Source organism: Marmota marmota, unplaced genomic scaffold (assembly GCF_001458135.2).
Source record: "Marmota marmota marmota unplaced genomic scaffold, marMar, whole genome shotgun sequence".
Taxonomy (NCBI): domain Eukaryota; kingdom Metazoa; phylum Chordata; class Mammalia; order Rodentia; family Sciuridae; genus Marmota; species Marmota marmota.
Genome location: NW_025999864.1, coordinates 460,737 through 479,512, shown reverse-complemented (window position 1 = coordinate 479,512; position 18,776 = coordinate 460,737). Strand labels below are relative to the sequence as shown.

At 34.4% G+C, this 18,776-nt stretch overlaps 1 protein-coding gene across 4 annotated transcripts in view; it reads left to right on the top strand.

The window, feature by feature from the left end:
* Positions 1 to 18,776, top strand: part of Ipmk (inositol polyphosphate multikinase) — a 54,776-nt gene that overhangs the window by 10,597 nt on the left and 25,403 nt on the right. For 2 of the 4 annotated variants that reach the window (XM_015504676.2, XM_015504675.2), the window contains exons 2-3: positions 1,313 to 1,398; positions 10,773 to 10,869. In XM_015504676.2, the coding sequence (XP_015360162.1) occupies positions 1,313 to 1,398; positions 10,773 to 10,869 (183 nt within the window). Of the gene's footprint in view, positions 1 to 1,312; positions 1,408 to 10,772; positions 10,870 to 18,776 lie in introns of all 4 variants that reach the window. The other 2 variants (XM_048813920.1, XM_048813916.1) reach the window with 1 other exon arrangement.

Here is an 18,776-nt window from a genome sequence, read left to right as displayed (position 1 = left end):
TTTTTTTTTTTTTTTTTGGTATTAAACTGCTTTTTTTTTAAAAAAATTTTGCATTCTTTAATTTTGGAGGAAAATAAAACAACAACAAAAAACACAGTACAACATCTAACTCTGCTGCCAAACTAGATAGGGGATAGGGGCTTGAGGCCCTCGTTTCTTGCCATAAGATGCCAAGGACAGGAGAAAACCCACTAGAAAATCAATCAGCAGAGGAAGCCAGGTGGGAAAGGGCCATTCAAGGCTGTAGGAGCCTTGGGGACACTATATAGAGGTCAGATTTCTCAGTGGCAACTCCTAACCTACTACTTTTAGGCGAGAAAAACTTTATAACCATTGAATAATTCCCCTGTTCCCTTTTCTCCCAGCCCCTGGTAAGCACAGTTCCATCTTCTATTTCTAAGAGATTGACAATTGGAAATCTTTTCATCAAGACTTTTTATGTGTATATCACTCTTCATTAGTCCCACAGAAAATGTCATAACCAGAGGAGCAAAGGATTTACTTGTTCTTACCTCGAGGAATGGAATTCCTTTTTCATAATTTTTAGTTATATTTTAGTACTCTTAAAGTCCCCAGATCTTTTTAACTGCTTACAAACTCATCTTATCCAAATGGATTAATATTTACCTTCCTTCTAATCAATAGTAGGTCTTAAACAGAATTGATTGCTGTATTTCTTAAGCTGAAACTCTCTGCTTTTGTTGAGTTAAAGACTCCCCACTTTGAATGAACAGATTATAAAAAGGTGCCCCTTCCTACTCCAGAGTTGGTGCCTGCTCCTCAGCCCTCACTTTTCCCATTGGCTACATATCCTTGTACTATCTATACAGCTGTGTACAGTTCATGAGAGTCAGGAAAATTTCTTAGGTTGCTTTCTTAAAATAGAGGAGAGACTTCTAAAACATTACCAAGTAGGAAATCCATATGTGGCCACTGTTGGCATTTTTATTTTTGTGTTTATAAAAACAGGATCAATTTGTGCTGCTGCTTTTAACTTGTCTCTTGTTTTTAATGGAATGTCTATTACGGAGGTATTTTCATAAAAATTTACACTTACATTTATTAGAATATGAGGGAACTGTAAGGGTGTAGCAGTTGGAGACAATAAAACTAAGTGATTTAGAATTTGTGTTCTAGTGCTTTGCATATAAAGTACTAAAACATGTTTGTTGAGTGTTAAATTTTCTAGTATAAGTAAAATTGAATCGCTAAACTTACGACAGTGGTTTACCTATTCTGGAACAAATATATCCTGTGAATTAACGTACCCTATAATTAAAACACTAAAAACTTTCTAATTTTTGTTCCATAGGTATACTGCAACACCCAGATGGCACAGTTTTGAAACAGTTACAGCCACCTCCAAGGGGCCCGAGAGAGCTGGAATTTTATAATATGGTAAGTAAAGTAAGATTTGTTTGTTGCATTAAAAGTGTTTTTCACAGTTTTTTAGTGGTGACTCACGGTAAGAAATATGTTTGACAGCCTGTTTTAGTTCACTATGTATAATAGAAACAAAAACTTCATGAAAAACAATGCTTATTTTTTATGGTATTGGATGCAGTGTAGTATTTTCTGTTCTATTTCATTTCTCAAAGGTTCTGAGTCATTGAATTGATTTCAACTTGGGTAGTGACCCACAATATGATAAACACTAACTGAGTGTCTCCATAGTGTCAGAAATGTTAACTTACATAAGTGTTTTTACTATAGAATTTCTTAAAAATGCTAATCTGCATTGTGAATCTCTAAAAGGGAAAGGAAAACATCTGGTTAACCATTATGACTAGGAATTTTTTTTAGTACATTCATAATATTCCGTGATCATCACCTGTATCTAATTCCAAAACATTCTCATCATCCAGAAGAAAACACTCTACATATTAAACCACGATGCTGCATTATTCTTTCTCCCAGCACCTTAAACCATTAATCTGCTTTCTAATGGGCTTCCCTGTTCCCATTTCATATAAATGGAGTCAAGACAAAATGTGGTCTTTTTTCCCTTAGCTTTCATTTTCTGTAATGTTTTTAAGGTTTATGTACATTACAACATACATTAGTGCTTCATTTATTTTTATAGCTGAGTAACATTCCATCATGCATATATACTATATTTTGCTTACCCACTCACCTGTTATGGATGTTTGGGTTGTTGCACCTTTTGGCTTTTGCTAATAGTGCTATGAACATTCATGTACAAGTATTTCAGACTTATTTCTACTTTTTGGTATATACTTAGAAATGGAAATATTAGGTTAATTGGTAAAACTGTTTCCTAAAGTGGCTGGACTATTTTATATTTCTTCAGCACTATATGAATGTTCTAATTTTTCTACATCCTCACCAACATTTCTTATTTTGTCTTGAGTGGAATTCTAGTTATTATAAAATGTTAATCTCAATGTAGTTTGTTTTGATTTGCACTTCTTTAATGGCTAATGGTGTTTAGCATCTTTTCATCTTATTTGCTATTAATATATCTTTTCCAATGTATGGAAAAGATGCCTTTCTGCAGGTTGTCTTTTCATTTGCTTTCTAGTGTCCTTTGAAGCACAAACTTGATTTTTTTTGTGTGTGTGTGTGTGTTCATGTGTATGTGTGTGTGTGATATTGGAAATTGAATCTAGGACCTTGCAGTTTAGCATGTGCTCTACCGTCCAGCCCCAACCCTTTTCTATTCTGAGACACGGTCTCACTATGTTGCCTAGGCTGGTCTTGAACTTGTGATCCTCCCGCCTTAGATTCTTGAGTAGGCTGGGATTACAGACATGCACCACCACAGCCAACAACGTTTTGAATAGGTAAAGCCCAGTTTACCTATTTTTTTTCCTTTTGTTGCTCATGCCTTTAATATCATATCTAAGAAGCCATTGTCTAATCTAAGGTCATGCAGATTTATGTTTTTTGTTTTCTTTTAAGAGCTTCATAGCTTTAACTCTTAAAATTAGGCTTTGGATCCATTTTTATGAATGGAAGAAGGCATCCAACATCCTTTTGCATATGAATATCTAGTCATCCATTATTATTTCTTAAAATCGCTGTACTCTCCCCACTGAATTATTTTAGTAGCTTTGTCAAAATCAGTTGACTAAATGTAAAGGAGAAATGCTTAAAGGAATTCTGCCGGTAATGAAGGGTGAATTTGGAAGCAAGAGGCTGCAAATTGATATTGGTACAGACTGGTTTGTAAGTTCTCAGTTCTGTTCCATTAGTCTAGATATCTATTTACACTCTTATTATAGCTGTGTAATAAGTTTTGAAGTTGGGAAATATGAGTCTTTCAACTTTATCCTTTTTGAAAATTGTTTTTGGTGTTCTGGTTTTCTTGCATTTCCGTTTGTATCTTAGGATCAGCTTGTCAGTTTCTGCCAAAAAAGCCAGCTGAACTTTTTTTTTTTTTTTTATGAACTTTTTACATTAGTTTGGGAACTATTGTGGTTTTATCCTTTATTCTTTTAATACTACATATTGTGTTGATTGAATTTTACATGTTGTCAACTTTTCATTTTAGCAATAAATTGTAATTTTTTTATATGTCAGTGGCTTTGGTTTGCTAGTATTTCATTGAATATTTTGCATTCATAAGGGATGTTGGTCTGTATTTTTTTTATAGTGCTGTATATGATTTTTTAAAGAATTCATCTACTTTAAAAGAACTTAGCTCAAAATAACAAATAATGTTAGACTTACATGAAAATTCTTTAAATGATGGGACACTGTAAAACCACTCTTCCAGTTACCAATTTATTGCCTCTCCGTTCCAAATTCACCCATCATTACTGCCTCTGTGATAATGAACTTAATTCTTGTAGCATTTCTCCTTTACAGTGAGATCGTTGTTAAATATCCCCAGTAGAAGGCATCAGAGAGAGATTGCAGGAGAAAGAGGCTGCAATATCTGTTGATGATTCTATCTGTGTTCTATTGGTCAACAGTATAGGTGAGGGTTTCTTGCTACAGTTGAATATCTGGAAATATGTATCCTCTGTGACCACAGAGCCCTGACCCAACCTGGTTATCACTTTGTGGCACTTCCAGCACAGAGGGCTTCTGTGTATGAATTTGTGCCCTGATTTCTTCATAGTCATCTCCTCTTCATATTTGTCTTCTGCCACCATCCTGGGATGGACATCAGGCATTCTAGGTTTCCTACCTATTATGACAGACCAACTCTCCTTTGGGCCTGTGTTCTTGGTTACTCTCTGTGTGGTTGCTTCATGCATGTCCAGTTGTGGGCCAGCTCTGGGTGGGTTAACCAAGTGGACTTCTCTGCTATCCATTGGGCTTCAGTTTTGCCTTCTGCAATGAGGTCTAGGTATTTGTTCACACTCTATTATTGTAGTTGTTTAGTAAGTTTTGAAATTGAGAAATATGAGTCTTTCAACTTTGTTCTTTTTGAAAATTGTTTTGTCTCTTTTGGGTTCCTTGCATTTTGGTTTGCATGGAACCAAATGAGGTCTGCTTAGGAAATATGCCTACTTTCCAAGTTTATCCTTCTTAAGCCAGAGAGTATCCTAGAGAATTCTCATTACATCTTCTGATTGCTCTATCATTGCTGCTTAGTAATTCTTTATACTAAATGTGCATTGCTTAAATCACTGAGGGCTTCTTTTTCATTATTGCCCCCAGAAATGATGCATGTTCTTTATGGGGAAAGTTATCTGTCAGTTGTGCAATACAATGTGGAATGCTTCTTGTGCATTCCAGAACACTTTATATTTTAACTCACCATGGTATGTAAATATATTTGAATAGAGAACCCAAGTGCATATATGTGTGATTTCTTTCTTTCTTTTTTTTTGGTGGGGGAGGGCAGGTGAGGGTATTGAGAGTTGAACCCAGGATCACTTTACCACTAGGCTACATCCTCAGCCTTATTTTATTTTTTGAGACAGGGTCTTGCCGAGTTACTGAGGGTCTACGGTTTGTTTGTTTGTTTGTTTTTTTGTTTTTTGCTTGGCTCTATTGTTTTTCACTTGTACTGAATGCTTTATATAAGTGCATGGTAATTTTTCACTGGGAGTGCTTCCGTTGTTCCTATATTAAATATGTTTCTAGTATTTCTCCCCCTATTAAAGTTCTCTTAAGTTTAGGGACCATCTAGCAGAAGAAGATATCAGAAGTTTAATAGATAACAGTGAAAGGAATAGGTGGGTATATTCATTTGTTATGGCTGCCAGAAAAAGTAACACAGATTAGTTATGCAGAAATTTACTATTTTACTGTTTCGTAGGCTAGAAGTCTCAAATCGGGGTGTGGTTTCTTTTGAGGTTCTCTCTCTTTTTGTCTTGTAGATGGCTGTTTTCTCTGTCTTCTCCTGGTCTTCCCTGTGTGTGTTCATGTCCTATACTCCTGTTCTTATTAGAACACAATTATAACAACTTAGGGACTACCTTAATAACCTCATTGAATCTTAATTACTTTGTTTTTCTTTCCCAGTATTGGGGATCAAACCCAGGGCCTCACCATTGCCAGGCAAGCAGCCTACCAGTAAGCCACATTCCCAGCCCCCATTATTAAAGACTGTTCATATATCTTAGGTACTGGGGGTTGCAATTGGGTATATTACTTTCGGTGAAGCACAGTTCAACCTATGATAATGTGTTGGATTCCTATGAAGTGAAAGTTTTGTTTTCTTTCTTTTTTGTGAAAAGTGACATATTACTGGAGCATAGGCTTTGGGATTGTACAAATTTGTGTTCTAATTTTAGTTCTAACATTTAGTTGTATGACTATGAACCATTACTGATTTTTCTCCAGGTTTTAAAATCCCGTGGATATATTAATACTGAATTATTAAGTCCCAGTGAGATTTAGATTGCATACAGTAATCTAGATATCATGCTTGAATAATGTTGCCACATTCTTGCTTAATACACACATTTCTTTCTTAGTACACAATATTTTTCAGGGCTGTTTTTGTGGAGAGACAATAATGTATTTTCTTTTCCTTTCCTCTCAGTTTCTGGTAAAATGGATTCTATCATACCATAGACATTCTAGCAGTTGGCCCTAATGAGATATTACCTGTATAAATATGTAGGCTTACTTGTAAATTTGTTTGCAGTTTAGACTTGCCTTAAAGCAAAGAATTTCCTTTCCCCCCATCAAACAGTTATATTTATTTGTCAATCTGGAATATTCAAGCAGACTTAATAATCATTAAATTTGTATGGAATTGTAATTTTGAGGATGCATGAGATGCATTCCCTTGAATTAGAAATTGTATTCTGTCTGGGATATTAGGTCATAAATTTTGAGTATTGGGTTTTTTGGGGGGCAATATTAGTCCTTTGTGTGGTGAGAATAGGTGGGTGTGTATATATTTGGGCAGCCATACGTTGTATATTTTTTGAACAAACCTGATTTATAATATTCTGTGCTATGTTTTCCTAAGTACACTTTTTTTATATTGTACCAAATTATAGGTTTTGACTTGCAAAATGTGGTCACCATTCTATATGTATATTCTATATTCAGGCATTTAGAGAACCTAATATGTTATCAGGTGTATTCATATTCTATTACTGTAACAAAATACCTGAGATAATCAGATTTTAAAGAGAAAAGGTTTATTATGGCTCACAGTTTTAGAGGTATCAGTACATGATTGATTGGCTCTGTTCCTTAGGTTGTGGTGAGGCAACACATAATTGGGAGGAGCTTGTGGGTGGAACAAAACTTCTTACCCTTGCCCAGGAAGCAAAAGGAAAAAAAAAAAAAAGAGTATGTAAAGAGATTGGGGTCCCACAATCACCTTTAAGGGTATGCCCCCAATTATCTAAGGGCCTCCTATATACTAGAATCTACCTCTTGAATGTTCTACCAGCTGCTGACTATACCAAGCTGGAGACCAAGCCTTTAAAACATGGGCCTTTGGAGGATATTTAGCATTCAAACTATAGCATCAGGTATCTCCAATTTCCTCACTTATTTTCAAGGCAGTGTATATAGTATGATGGCTCAGAGTTAAAGCAATAAGTCTCTTTTTCTTTCAGTTAGTTTCACTAATTAAAATTTGTGTGAATTTTAGTGAATTAATTACTAGTTCTTAGTTTCCCTACAGTAATAGCTAATAACGTGTACTGAATAAGCCAAGGTCTGTTCTACACATCACATTAAAAAATCACACAACCAATGATTTTCAAATGTTTTTTACTTTATTGCCTCATCACTTAAAAAAAAACCCCAAAACAAAATTATACATTAGTATTTAGAATAAAAATTATTAGCCAGGTGCAGTGGCACACATCTGTAATCCCAGGGGCTCAGGAGGCTGAAGCAGGAGGATCCTGAGTTCAAAGCCAGCCTCAGCAGTTTAGCAAGGCTTTAAGCAACTTAGCAAGACCCTGTGTCAAAATATAAAAAAGGGCTTGAGATATGGCTCAATATACAAGTGCCCTTGGGCTCAATCCCTTGTACCAAAAAGAAAAAGAAAAGAAAGAAGTCTAATTTTAAGTCTCCTCTGAGATTCAAGGGAAATTCTTATCTGTGAGCCCCTATACAAATAAAAAAGAAGTTACATACTTGAAAGATGCATTGGCACAGGGTAAATACACCCATTCCAAAAGAGAGGAAAAGGAAAGTAGAAAGAAGGGATCAGACCAAAGCAAGACAGTAACCCAGCAGGGCAAACATTAAATTTTAAGGTCCATGTATGGCATCCTGGGCACACTGTGGCAGGAAGTGGGCCTCCAAGGGCTTGAACAGCCTCGCCCTTATGGCCTTGCTGGCTGCAAGATACATGTCTGTTCTCTTGGACTGGCTTTCTTTACTGCCTGCAGCTTTTTTTCAGCAGGAAGTCCATGTTCTTGGCAGCTCTAACTTCGTAGGGTCTTTTACAGCTTTGGCTTCTCTCTCTCACAGTTCCATGTGTCACCCTGTAGGGCAGCTTGCAGGGACTCTGACTTTATTATTTACTGCCTGGCCTCCTAGACTTTCGTTCAAAATCTTGGTGAAAGCTTTTGTGATGTTATGACACTTGTGTTTCCTTGCCTACAAAACTAGTATTGCATGGATAACACCAAAGTCTGCTGTTAGCACAAGCAGTTCCTGTGCCTGACTGAACCATGGCTGCACTGGTGTTTCAGTCAGCTTTTTCACTGATGTGACTAAAAGATCTGACTAGAACAATTTTAAAGGAGGAAACATTTATTTGAGGGCTCACAGTTTCAGAGGTCTTAGTCTTTAGAAGGCTGGCTCCATTCCTTTGGGCTCCAGGTAAGGCAGAACATCATGGCAGAAGAATGTGGCAGAGGCAAACAGGGTTGATCAGTAGAGAGGGGGAGATTCCACTTGCCAGATACACAAACATATATATATATACCTAAAGCCAGGTACCAGTTCCCATGTCCGCTAGCCACACCCTACCACTTCTCTTACCACGCAGTTAATCCCTCTCAGGGGGATTAAATCACTGATTGGGTCAAGACTCACAACCCAGTCATTTCTCTTGTGAGTCTTTTTGCATTGTCTCACACAGCTTTTGGGGCACACCTCACATTCAAACCATGACAGCTGGCTTCTGAGTTCCTTGTCAGCTGAAATGAATTCCAGTGGAAAGATAAATGAGGTGGTCTTGGGTGGGCAGAATGTCCTGGAACTGTCTTTTAAAAAATATTCTGCCCTAGAAAGTCTGAAACAATTTTCACTTAGACACCTTTGAAGCTGTAATGGATGGGTTCCCACAGATTCCTGAGATGTCCTCAGGACAAATTTTCTTGTACTTGCAAGAAATGCTTGACTCCTTTAAAAAAAAATATATTATTTATTTATTTTTTAGTTTTAGGTGGGCGCAATATCTTTATTTTATTTTTATGTGGTGCTGAGGATCGAACCTCGTGCCTCACTCATGCCAAGCGAGTGTGCTACCACTTGAGTCATATCCCCAGCCCTTGGCTTCTTTTTTAATGACCCTAATTTCTTCACCATCCTTGACCACAAAATAGGCACTTTTAGCCTATTTTGTCCCATCGTCCTAGATGTGCAACACCTATAAAAGCTTAAATATAGTATGTTATATAATAATTCAGAATTATTATATAATAATAATTGTAGCATAACTACATTATTGGTTAACATTGTGTACATATACACATATGTAAGCTCTGGATTATGATTTCTGTCCTATTTTGATGTACCTGTGTAAATTTCATTGAAATATTTGTAGAATTAAAAACTTGGGACTTAATGGATTCAACATTCTTTTCTTGTCAAGCTGTGAATTTTTCAATCTATCTCCTTTGCTTTTTGTTCCCAGTTCTCAATGCAAATCTAGCAGAACCAGTGATACCCATGTTGCAGCCTGAGTGCTTTGTTGCCTTGAAATTTTCTCACCAGATAAACTAGTCTGTCCTGTTTAGGGTCAGTCTCCCACAACATCCCCAAACATGGACATAGTGCAACCTATTTTTTTTTCCTCCCACAAAGTAACAAGAATGGTCTCTAGTTCAATATACAGTGGAGTCCACATTTTATCACCCTAGCCTTTACTGTCCACATTTTTCTGTCTTCCCTTCCGTCTTTCCTGGGATGGGATACATTTTTTTAACTAGTGATTCAGTTGCTTAACAGTTTTCAGATTTTTTAATTTGTGATAGTAAAATGTAGTTTGATTCTATTTTTTTATAGAAAATTGCCCACTTGGTAAAGTTCTTGATGATATTAAAAAAGATATCTCTGCTGTATCTGGTATGACTGACTCCCTTTTCAGTCCTAATGTTGTGTTTGCTGTGTCTTTCTTTCTTGATCATTTGGTTGCTAGCATACTTGGAGTGTATTATTGTGTGGAAAAAAAAAGAAAGAAGCCATGATATTTCACTGTTCAGTATTTAGAATTTTATTTACTCCCCATGTTTCAGTATAGTACTCTGCTCTCAGCTGAACAAAACTAGAGCCTGGGTCCAGGATATCCATAAATCTGTAGTATCTTCTAGAATTATTAAGGGTTATAAATCATGGAATTAAGACTTATATTGTATTAAAGGATAAATTTTTTTTAAAGAGAGAGAAAGAATTTTTTAAATATTTATTTATTTATTTTAGTTTTCAGTGGACACAGCATCATTATTTTTTATTTTTATGTGGTGCTGAGGATCAAACCTAGTGCCCTGTGCATGACAGGCGAGCGCGCTACCGCTTGAGCCACATCCCCAGCCCCAATTTTTTTTTTTTTTTTAATAAGAAAAAATTAGCTGGGCATGGTGGTACATGCCTGTAATCGCAGCTACTGCTACCTGGAAGACTGAGGCAGGAGGATCAAAGATTGCAAGTTTGGAACCAACCTCTAAAACTTAGCAAGACTATGTCTCAAAAATAAAAAAAATAAATAAAAAGGGCTAAGGACATAGCTTAGGGATAAAACACTCTGGGTTCCAGAGTTGAGATGATTTTTTAAGTAGGCACTCAATTCCCTCCTTCCTTGGGGCATGGAGAGCAGTTAGTTAATTGTTCATTGAATCTCCTCTGACCAAAACTTATTTACATATTTAGGGTTAAGAATTATTTTGCATTTGATGTCAGTTACCTGCAACTTACACTGTTGTGAAATAATCCAAAGGACAGTGAAAGGGTAGTATTAGAGAACCAAGGAAAATGTGTTTTAAATAACACATAGCTTTTCATTGGAGACATAGTGATATTTTTTGCTTACTCCAGATTTATTTCCAATTAAAACTCACACCAGATAATTGAGTCAGTGATATTGTGTTTGAGAAATGTGCAGGGCAACAATAAGAAACTAACCAGTTTTATATTTCTCTTTGTTTCAGGTTTATGCTGCTGATTGTAGTGATGGTGTTCTTCTAGAGCTTCGAAAATATTTGCCAAAATATTATGGCATCTGGTCACCTCCCACTGCACCAAATGGTAATACTTTCTTAAAAGTACAGCTTCTAGTTTCAGTTCATAAGATTGGTTTTCTGAGTTTATATAAAGGGAAAATTAGTGTGTATTATAAAAATACAGAATATATGTCTTCTTACTAATCTTTCATCACCTCACTAAACAAAGCTTATTAAAACTTTTGCTTTACCATAACCATTTTCTTAAATGGCATATATAAGTTAATGATCAGACTGTTGTTATAGTTGAATGAAAGTGTATATACTAGTATTTAATACTGTTTTAATTTATATATGTTCTTCTTTCCTCACTTATTATATAATTTCTCTTTCTATTTTGAGTAATAAAAAAATTCAAGAAAACGAATTTCTCTGCATGACTTCTCTCTATTCTATCTTCCTTCTTCACCCCTGCCTTCAGGCTTTAAGTTGCGGTCTTTTGAAAAGCACTGCAAAGTTCCTTAGAGGATAAAATAATCATATATTAAGAATTTAATTTTCTTAGTATTAGTTAATACTTGCAGCAGTATCTATCTACCCCTTGAATAATTTTGCTGGAGCAGGTAGAATTTAAGCGAGTAGCCATTGTTTGAATAAGTTTAAGAATAACCTATAGTTTCTCCTCTACAGTTGTTTTGGTTGGGTCTTAAGTCATAGCATTGAAAAAAGCTGATTGATACAGAAATCAATAGCAAAATGTTAGACTTAAAACTGGTAATTATGTTAATTATAAATCAACAAATTCATTTAAAATTTTAAAAATATTATTAGACTGAATTGAAAAAGTTAATATTAGCTTTGTTTTGTTTATAGAAGGCAACAAAGACACATTTTAATTATAAGGAAACAAGGATGTGAATAAGTAAAAGGACAGGAAAAGATATGTAAACACTAACAAAAATAAGCATAGCTGTGTTTAAAAAAAAAGAATAACCTCTATAGTATTTTTATTTTTCATTTTTGGTAGTACTGAGGATTGAACCCAAAGGCACTCTATCATTGAGCTACATCCCCATCCCTTTTCATTTTTTGTAGTCTTGTTAAAATGCAAATTTATAGGCATTCAGACATTTTGATTATTCAGGTTTGAGTTTAGTGATATGATTTGTAAATAAAAGGTACAAGTTTTCTGATGTAGATCTTGAACTACATTTTGAGAGTAGAAAGACAAGGAGACTCCACTTTGAGCTTATTCTTCTCCTCATTTGTTTCCTTCAACTCATTGACTTAGTATGCCAAGTTTCATTAGTAAGAAATCATGGTATCTCCCTGTGATTATCATCAGTTAGGTTAGTTGTAAATTGATGGCTCCTTTGTATGTTTAGGACTGTCCTGTTCTTCAATTGTATGGAAAAACTGAAAGTGAGCTCAGGCTCTGTTAACATAAGGCAGAATATGCTTTATCTGAAATGTTTGGGACCAGAAGTGTTTCAGGTTTGTGAGTTTTTCAGATTTTGGAATATTTGCATATGTATATGAGATATCTTGATGGGAGCTAGGCCTAATCATGAAATTCATGATTATATGCACCTTGTAGTCTGAAGGTAATTTCTTTTCTTTATTCTTTATTTTTTTGGTACCAGGGATTGAACCCAGGGTCCCTACTGTGCAACATTCCTGGCCCTTTTTATTTTTAGTGAGACAGGGTCTCACTAAGTTGCTTCTACCTTAGTTATCTGCAAGTTGAGCACTTGATAACAGTAAACTCTTTGAGCTCATTTTCTGTATGTTATGTTAAATTGTCTTATAAAACACTAATTCTATTAGTTGAATATAACTGGAGATTTTAGTGCTAGGAAGATGAAAAGATGAGTTGAGGAAAATAAAAAAGAGGGTAGAAAATTTAAATAGTAGGCAAAAAATGACAGGTCATAAAGTATACATGATATGGAATGGTCCAGTGATATTAACACTGCCTCAGACAATTTCCTATTCCTTTCCTACTTTATTTGCTTTGGAAGGTGTTGGACAAAACTGCACCATGCAGATTTCTCAGTTTAAATTTTGCTAGACTTCATGGAATCATATTTCTACTTTTAACCTTTTGATTATAAGTAAAATAAATGTAAGATGGCCAGCTTACACGTACGTTTAGGGTACAAAATCATGAAAACAAATATTTTAGTAGATTTAAAATTTAATAAAGTATTAATTATTTAATATGGTTTGTATCTGTGCTTTACATAACTTAAATTAATGACATTATTTTTAAAACTTGGTGTGGGCACCTTATGTTCTCAGGAAAGTGTTTTATTTTATTTTATTATTTAAAAATTTTTTTTTAGTTGAAGATGGATACAATACTTTGTTTTGTTTATTTATTTTTTTTTATGTGGTGCTGAGGATAGAACCCAGTGCCTCACACATGTTAGGTGAGTGCTCTATCACTGAGCCACAACCCCAGCCCCTCAGGGAAGTGTTTTATAAAACTAATAGTTTTTTCCTTCATAATCCAAAGTAGTAAAATGCTGAAAATAGTAAAAGTCATAAAGCCAATTTGCTCAACGAGATTGTTATATAGCAACTTGAAGCATAATCGCTGACCACATACATTATTTTCTTTTGAATTTTCAACAGCTTTATTTATTTATTTATAAAATATTTACTTTTTAGTTATAAGTGGACACAATATCCTCATTTTATTTTTATGTGGTGCAGAGGATCAAACCCAGTGTCTCACACATGGTAGGTAGGTGAGCGCTCCACCTCTGAGCCACAACCCTAGCCCCTGACAGCTTTATTGAGATGTAATTTACATATTATAAAACTCACTTATTTGAAACATACAATTCAGTAGTTTTTAGTGTATTCAGAGTTTTACGGTCATCACCATTATCTAATTTTAGAACATGGCCGGTGGGATTTTTTTTCTTTTATTTTAGTTGTAAATGGACACAATGATTTTGTTTATTTTTTTATGTGGTGCTGAGGATTGAACCCAGTGCCTCATACATGCTAAGCATGTGCTCTGCCACTGAGCTACAACCCCAGTCCCTGGTAGAATGTTTTTAATATTAATATTCATATTTATTGGCAATTATCTTTGAAGATTTGGGGCTAGTTATATGTAATAAATCTCATTTGTACTTGTGTATAAACACTTAGAAGTATATTACATGTACCATAAAGAGACCTTTAGATATTCGATAGTTATTTGGAGTGATAGAAAAGTTTAACATCAAGAACATGAAGTAGGTTTGAGCAGATGGAGAGTTTTCAAATAGAATTGGTAGGTTTCTGGATTCACGCTTCTAATCAGGTTTCAGGAAGCATGTACTGAAACAAGCCAGCACACATCCGTTCCTCACCTCCCTTTACTCCAAATTTGGGGGCTCACAGTCTCTACTTAGAATTCTTTCTACTATAAACTTTTTTTTCTGAAAAAAAAAATGGCTGGATATTGATGTGGAAAAGCAATTATCTCTCCTTTTTTGCATTTGGCTTAATTTTTTTGTGGTGATTCTTCACCTGGCCTTAACTCCTTTTTTGGCAGATTCAGAAAAGAAGATAGTAGGGCTGGGGTTATAGCTAAGTGGTGGAATGCTTGCCTGGTACTTTTAAGGCACTAGGTTGATCCTCAGCACCACATAAAAATACATAAATAAAATAAAGGCATTGTGTTCATCTACAACTAAAAAAATTTTTTTAAAAAGTATAGTAGATTGTACAGATAAAATTGGTGAAAAACGTACTGAAACTTGGAATTCATATTTTAATAATTTATATAATCATTAATGTTCATTAAGGGGAACTTGAATAAGTCATCTTTCAATTCCCTGAGTGTCCCCCACCCTGACTCCTTTTAAACAGATGGCTAGTTGCCTTCATCTTTATTGTTTAGTTATCCATGATTTAAAATTTTTTTTTCATAATTCAGATGTTTCTGATTTTCTTCCTTTGATGCTGGGAAGTTTTCTGGCTCTCTTTCTTACAGTATCAAGGCTATGTTCAAGCAGTAGAAAATTTGCTATAGGTTTTTTTAAAAAAATATTTTATTAGTTGATGAACCTTTATTTATTTGTTTATATGTAGTGCTGAGAATCGAACCCAGTGCCCCACACATGCTAGGCAAATGCTCTACCACTGAGCCACAACCCCAACCCTATAGGAATTTTTTATACTGAACATATTATAAAACAATATAAGTATCGTATGTAATTTACGTTTACAATAATTTTTTTTAAAGAGAGAGAGAATTTTTTAATATTTATTCTTTAGTTTTCAGCGTACACAACATCTTTGTTTGTATGTGGTGCTGAGGATTGAACCTGGGCCACACACATGCCAGGCGAGCGCGCTACTGCTTGAGCCACATCCCCAGCCCAACAATAATTTTATATACGTGTGTGCGCTTGCATGCGTGTATGTGTGTGTGTGTGAGTGTGTTTTGACAGTACTGGGGATTGTACCCAGGGGCTCCTGTATGCCAGGCAAGTGTTCTACCACTGAGCTATATTCCTGCCCCTAATAATATATATGTATATTTATACACAAATATACATACATATATATAAATATATAAATATACATATAAATATATATGTCTATATAATATATAAATATTATATAGACAATTTGAGACAGGCTCTTGCTAAGTTGCCCAGGCTGGCCTTGAACTTGAATCCTCCTGCCTTAGCCTTGCAAGAAGCTGAGATTACAGGCATGTGCCACCGTACCCAGCATGCGAATTATATATATTTAACAAGATAGAAAAGTTTTTTTCATTCACAGTAACCTATATAATCTTATATTATGATCAACAACATGAAAATATATAAATATTTTAAGCATACTAAAAATGTTCTTGGTAAAGCCAATGAGAAATCTTAATAGTCTGTTTATAATAGCATGAAGTATATTTTGGAATTATTTCTACCACAATTTTTTTTTAAAAATATTTTTTTAGTTGCAGATAGACACAATATATTTATTTTATTTATTTATTTTTATGTGGTGCTAAGACTTGAACCCAGTGCCTCATGTGTATGAGGCAGGCACTCTACCCCTGAGCCACAACCTCAGCCCCCACAATGTTTTTTTAACTATACTAGTTCTATATATATTTTTCAAATGAATTAATGTATAAATATTGGATTGACTATAGCCTCTTAACTACATTTCTGGTTACTATGACCTCATGAAATGACCTTTACATATTTATGAAGAATATATATCCTTTTATTTATTATATAGATACCATCACTAATCTACAGAATGTCTCTCTTAGATCTAGGGTTAACAAACGCCAGGCCTAAGACCTCTGGAGGACTGGCTTTTTAAGAATAAATTGTCCTGAGTAGAGAGTTTCCACAGTTTGAAAATTAAATCTAATTACTTACATTATCTTTATAATTTGTACCAACATACATACATATATATGTAAAAATCAGCTGTATTTTTTAATATTCAAACTCTTACAAGCTAATCATACCATTATATTGTAAGAATTTACAAACATCATATAGTCTAATTTACATTCTTGATCTTGGTCATAGTAAACCTAAACTATTCCAGATATAGCATATTTATCCTATCTTTAGTCCATCAGATTTTTTGATGCAGTTTAGAACATATCTTCTTTTTGCCATCATTGTTTTAATCATTAATATAGCATTAAAAATGGTTCCATATTTAGTGCAGTAATCTTTAACATCTATGATCTCAATTAATCTGTAACTCTTACTTCAAAAAAAAAAAAAGCAAGCTGGCAATGTTTGAGCAAGAAAGTATTGAACTAGTAAGATGGAAAAGTGAGTAGATTTAGCCAATTTATTATAATAGTTGAGCAATTATAAGGCCCTGTTTGGCAGGATTGTGTTTTGTAATCATGGCAAATATTTTAACTTGAGATAAAATCAATATGTAATAGATGTTTTTGTTACTATTTAACTGTAGACTAAGACTTGATATTAGTCTCAGGGTTGATAAATATCCATTATTAAATGCTTAATTGGGTTGTGACTGTCTTTTTATTTTTTAGTTGTTAACTTATAGGAAGGGTATGCATACACTTCATAGAATCATTTTATATTTTTGTTTATACTGAATATTGAAGTTTGACCTGAATCTCATTGTTGGTCTAATCTAGTTGGCAGATTTTAATATTTATCAATGCTATACATGTTTAATATTTATATATACTTATAGGTAAAATTAATAAGTGTTCAGTTAGTGTCAGATATGCACCGGGCATTATGTTAAATAAAATGCTATTTATACTCTTAAAAAGTAGCTCTGTAAAGACAAGGATTTTACCTGTTTTGTTTACCTATATATCCCAGAACAGTACCTTGTGTGGTAATTATATGTAGAGTATATGCAATTTTACTTTTGAAGTAAAGGAATGTTGTAACCTTCATTTGTGGAACTAGTATTGACACTGTGCCATACAGTATCTCATTTAATCTTTGTGATATCCCTGTGGTAGATTCTAAAATTATTTCCATTTTATATATATTTGAGGTATAGAGAAGTGCTACTGAGGTCACAGACTAATACATGGTAGAGTTGAGATCTGAACTTATTTCTGTGCTTCCAAAGTGATTGTTTTAAACTTGATCATTTTGGTTAAAATTCTTTAGATGTAAGTTCTAGAAATGAACTTGATTAAACAAAAAGGGAGACTTTATTTATAAGGATACAGGGGTATCTTATGAAAGCCAAGAGTTACATATCTGAGCCCAAGATGGGACCAGAATTAGAAACCAAATTGTATAAAAACCCAGGGCTATCTCTCTCTGTAGTTTTCTTAATCCTTCCTCTTCTGTCCTTGGCGATCTTGTGCTAGCTCCTCAAGTAGACTCAGAGATGTCACCAACAGGTTTTTTTTCTGAATCCCTGTTCTAAATTGGTAAGACTGGCCAAGGTTGTGTCAGATTCACTCCTTCCTCAGTGAATTCCAAAGTGTGACAATGACTGCAAACAAATCACTTCTGAGGGTCTGTGGATAGCTCTTGAGCTGGCACTGTAATACCCAGTGACATTCTATTTAGTCAAATTGAGTGTTGTAAAAATTCTTTGCCTGTGACGAGTAATAAATATATTTTTACATCACAGCTCAGTGTTTCTAAGATTGAAACCAACCCCATAACAATATTTATTTAGTCTTAGGTTATATAAGACAGTCTCATATTTTCTCATTCTTTCATCTATTAAGTTGAAATAATGGGTAGTGACCTACAAATGGAAAAGTACTGCTCCATTCTACCCCCAGAGGGGCCTAGCTGAAAAAGTGCCCTTTGTTATCCAGTAGCATTACCTTATGAAGCTGTCTGTAGAAAATGCCTTTGATCATATAAGTAACTGAATCTCCAGATTGACCTACTTTGAATTAAGCTGTGTTCTGTGGAAAGAATTTACTAGTAGCATTTTTCAGAGTGAATTAATACTCAGATTTATATACAGATGACAGATTATAAAAGAACAGTAACAATCTCAGTGTTCAGATCATGTCCCAGTTTTTTTTCCTGCTTACCTTCTTCAGAAGCTTACTTGGAATTCATAACAGCATTTCTTTCCTAAGAACTCTGTATCTTTAAAACAGCTTTTGGTGTTTACTTTTAATAATTTGGAAAAAATGATATGAGACTCTCAAGTTCTTATTTTTATTTAGAGAAAATTGAGTTCAGAGAACTAAAACAAAACACCGAACCAACCCTCAGTAGGCCTTAACTTTAGGTTTTATTTCTGAAAGCTAGTAATAATTAATGTAGCAATTATTTGATCATTTCAATCATAAAGTTACATCAAGAATCTGAAAGTAAAGTGAATTGAGCCAGTGAAAATAAAAATCAAATAAAATCCGTTACACTCATCTCTATTTACAGAAGAAATGACTCTCTCATAGAGTGAGAAAGGAGGGCCAAGCCCAGACTCCCACTGGGAAGTAGGATTGGAAAGGGCAAACACTCATAATTCAGCAAAGTATTATAT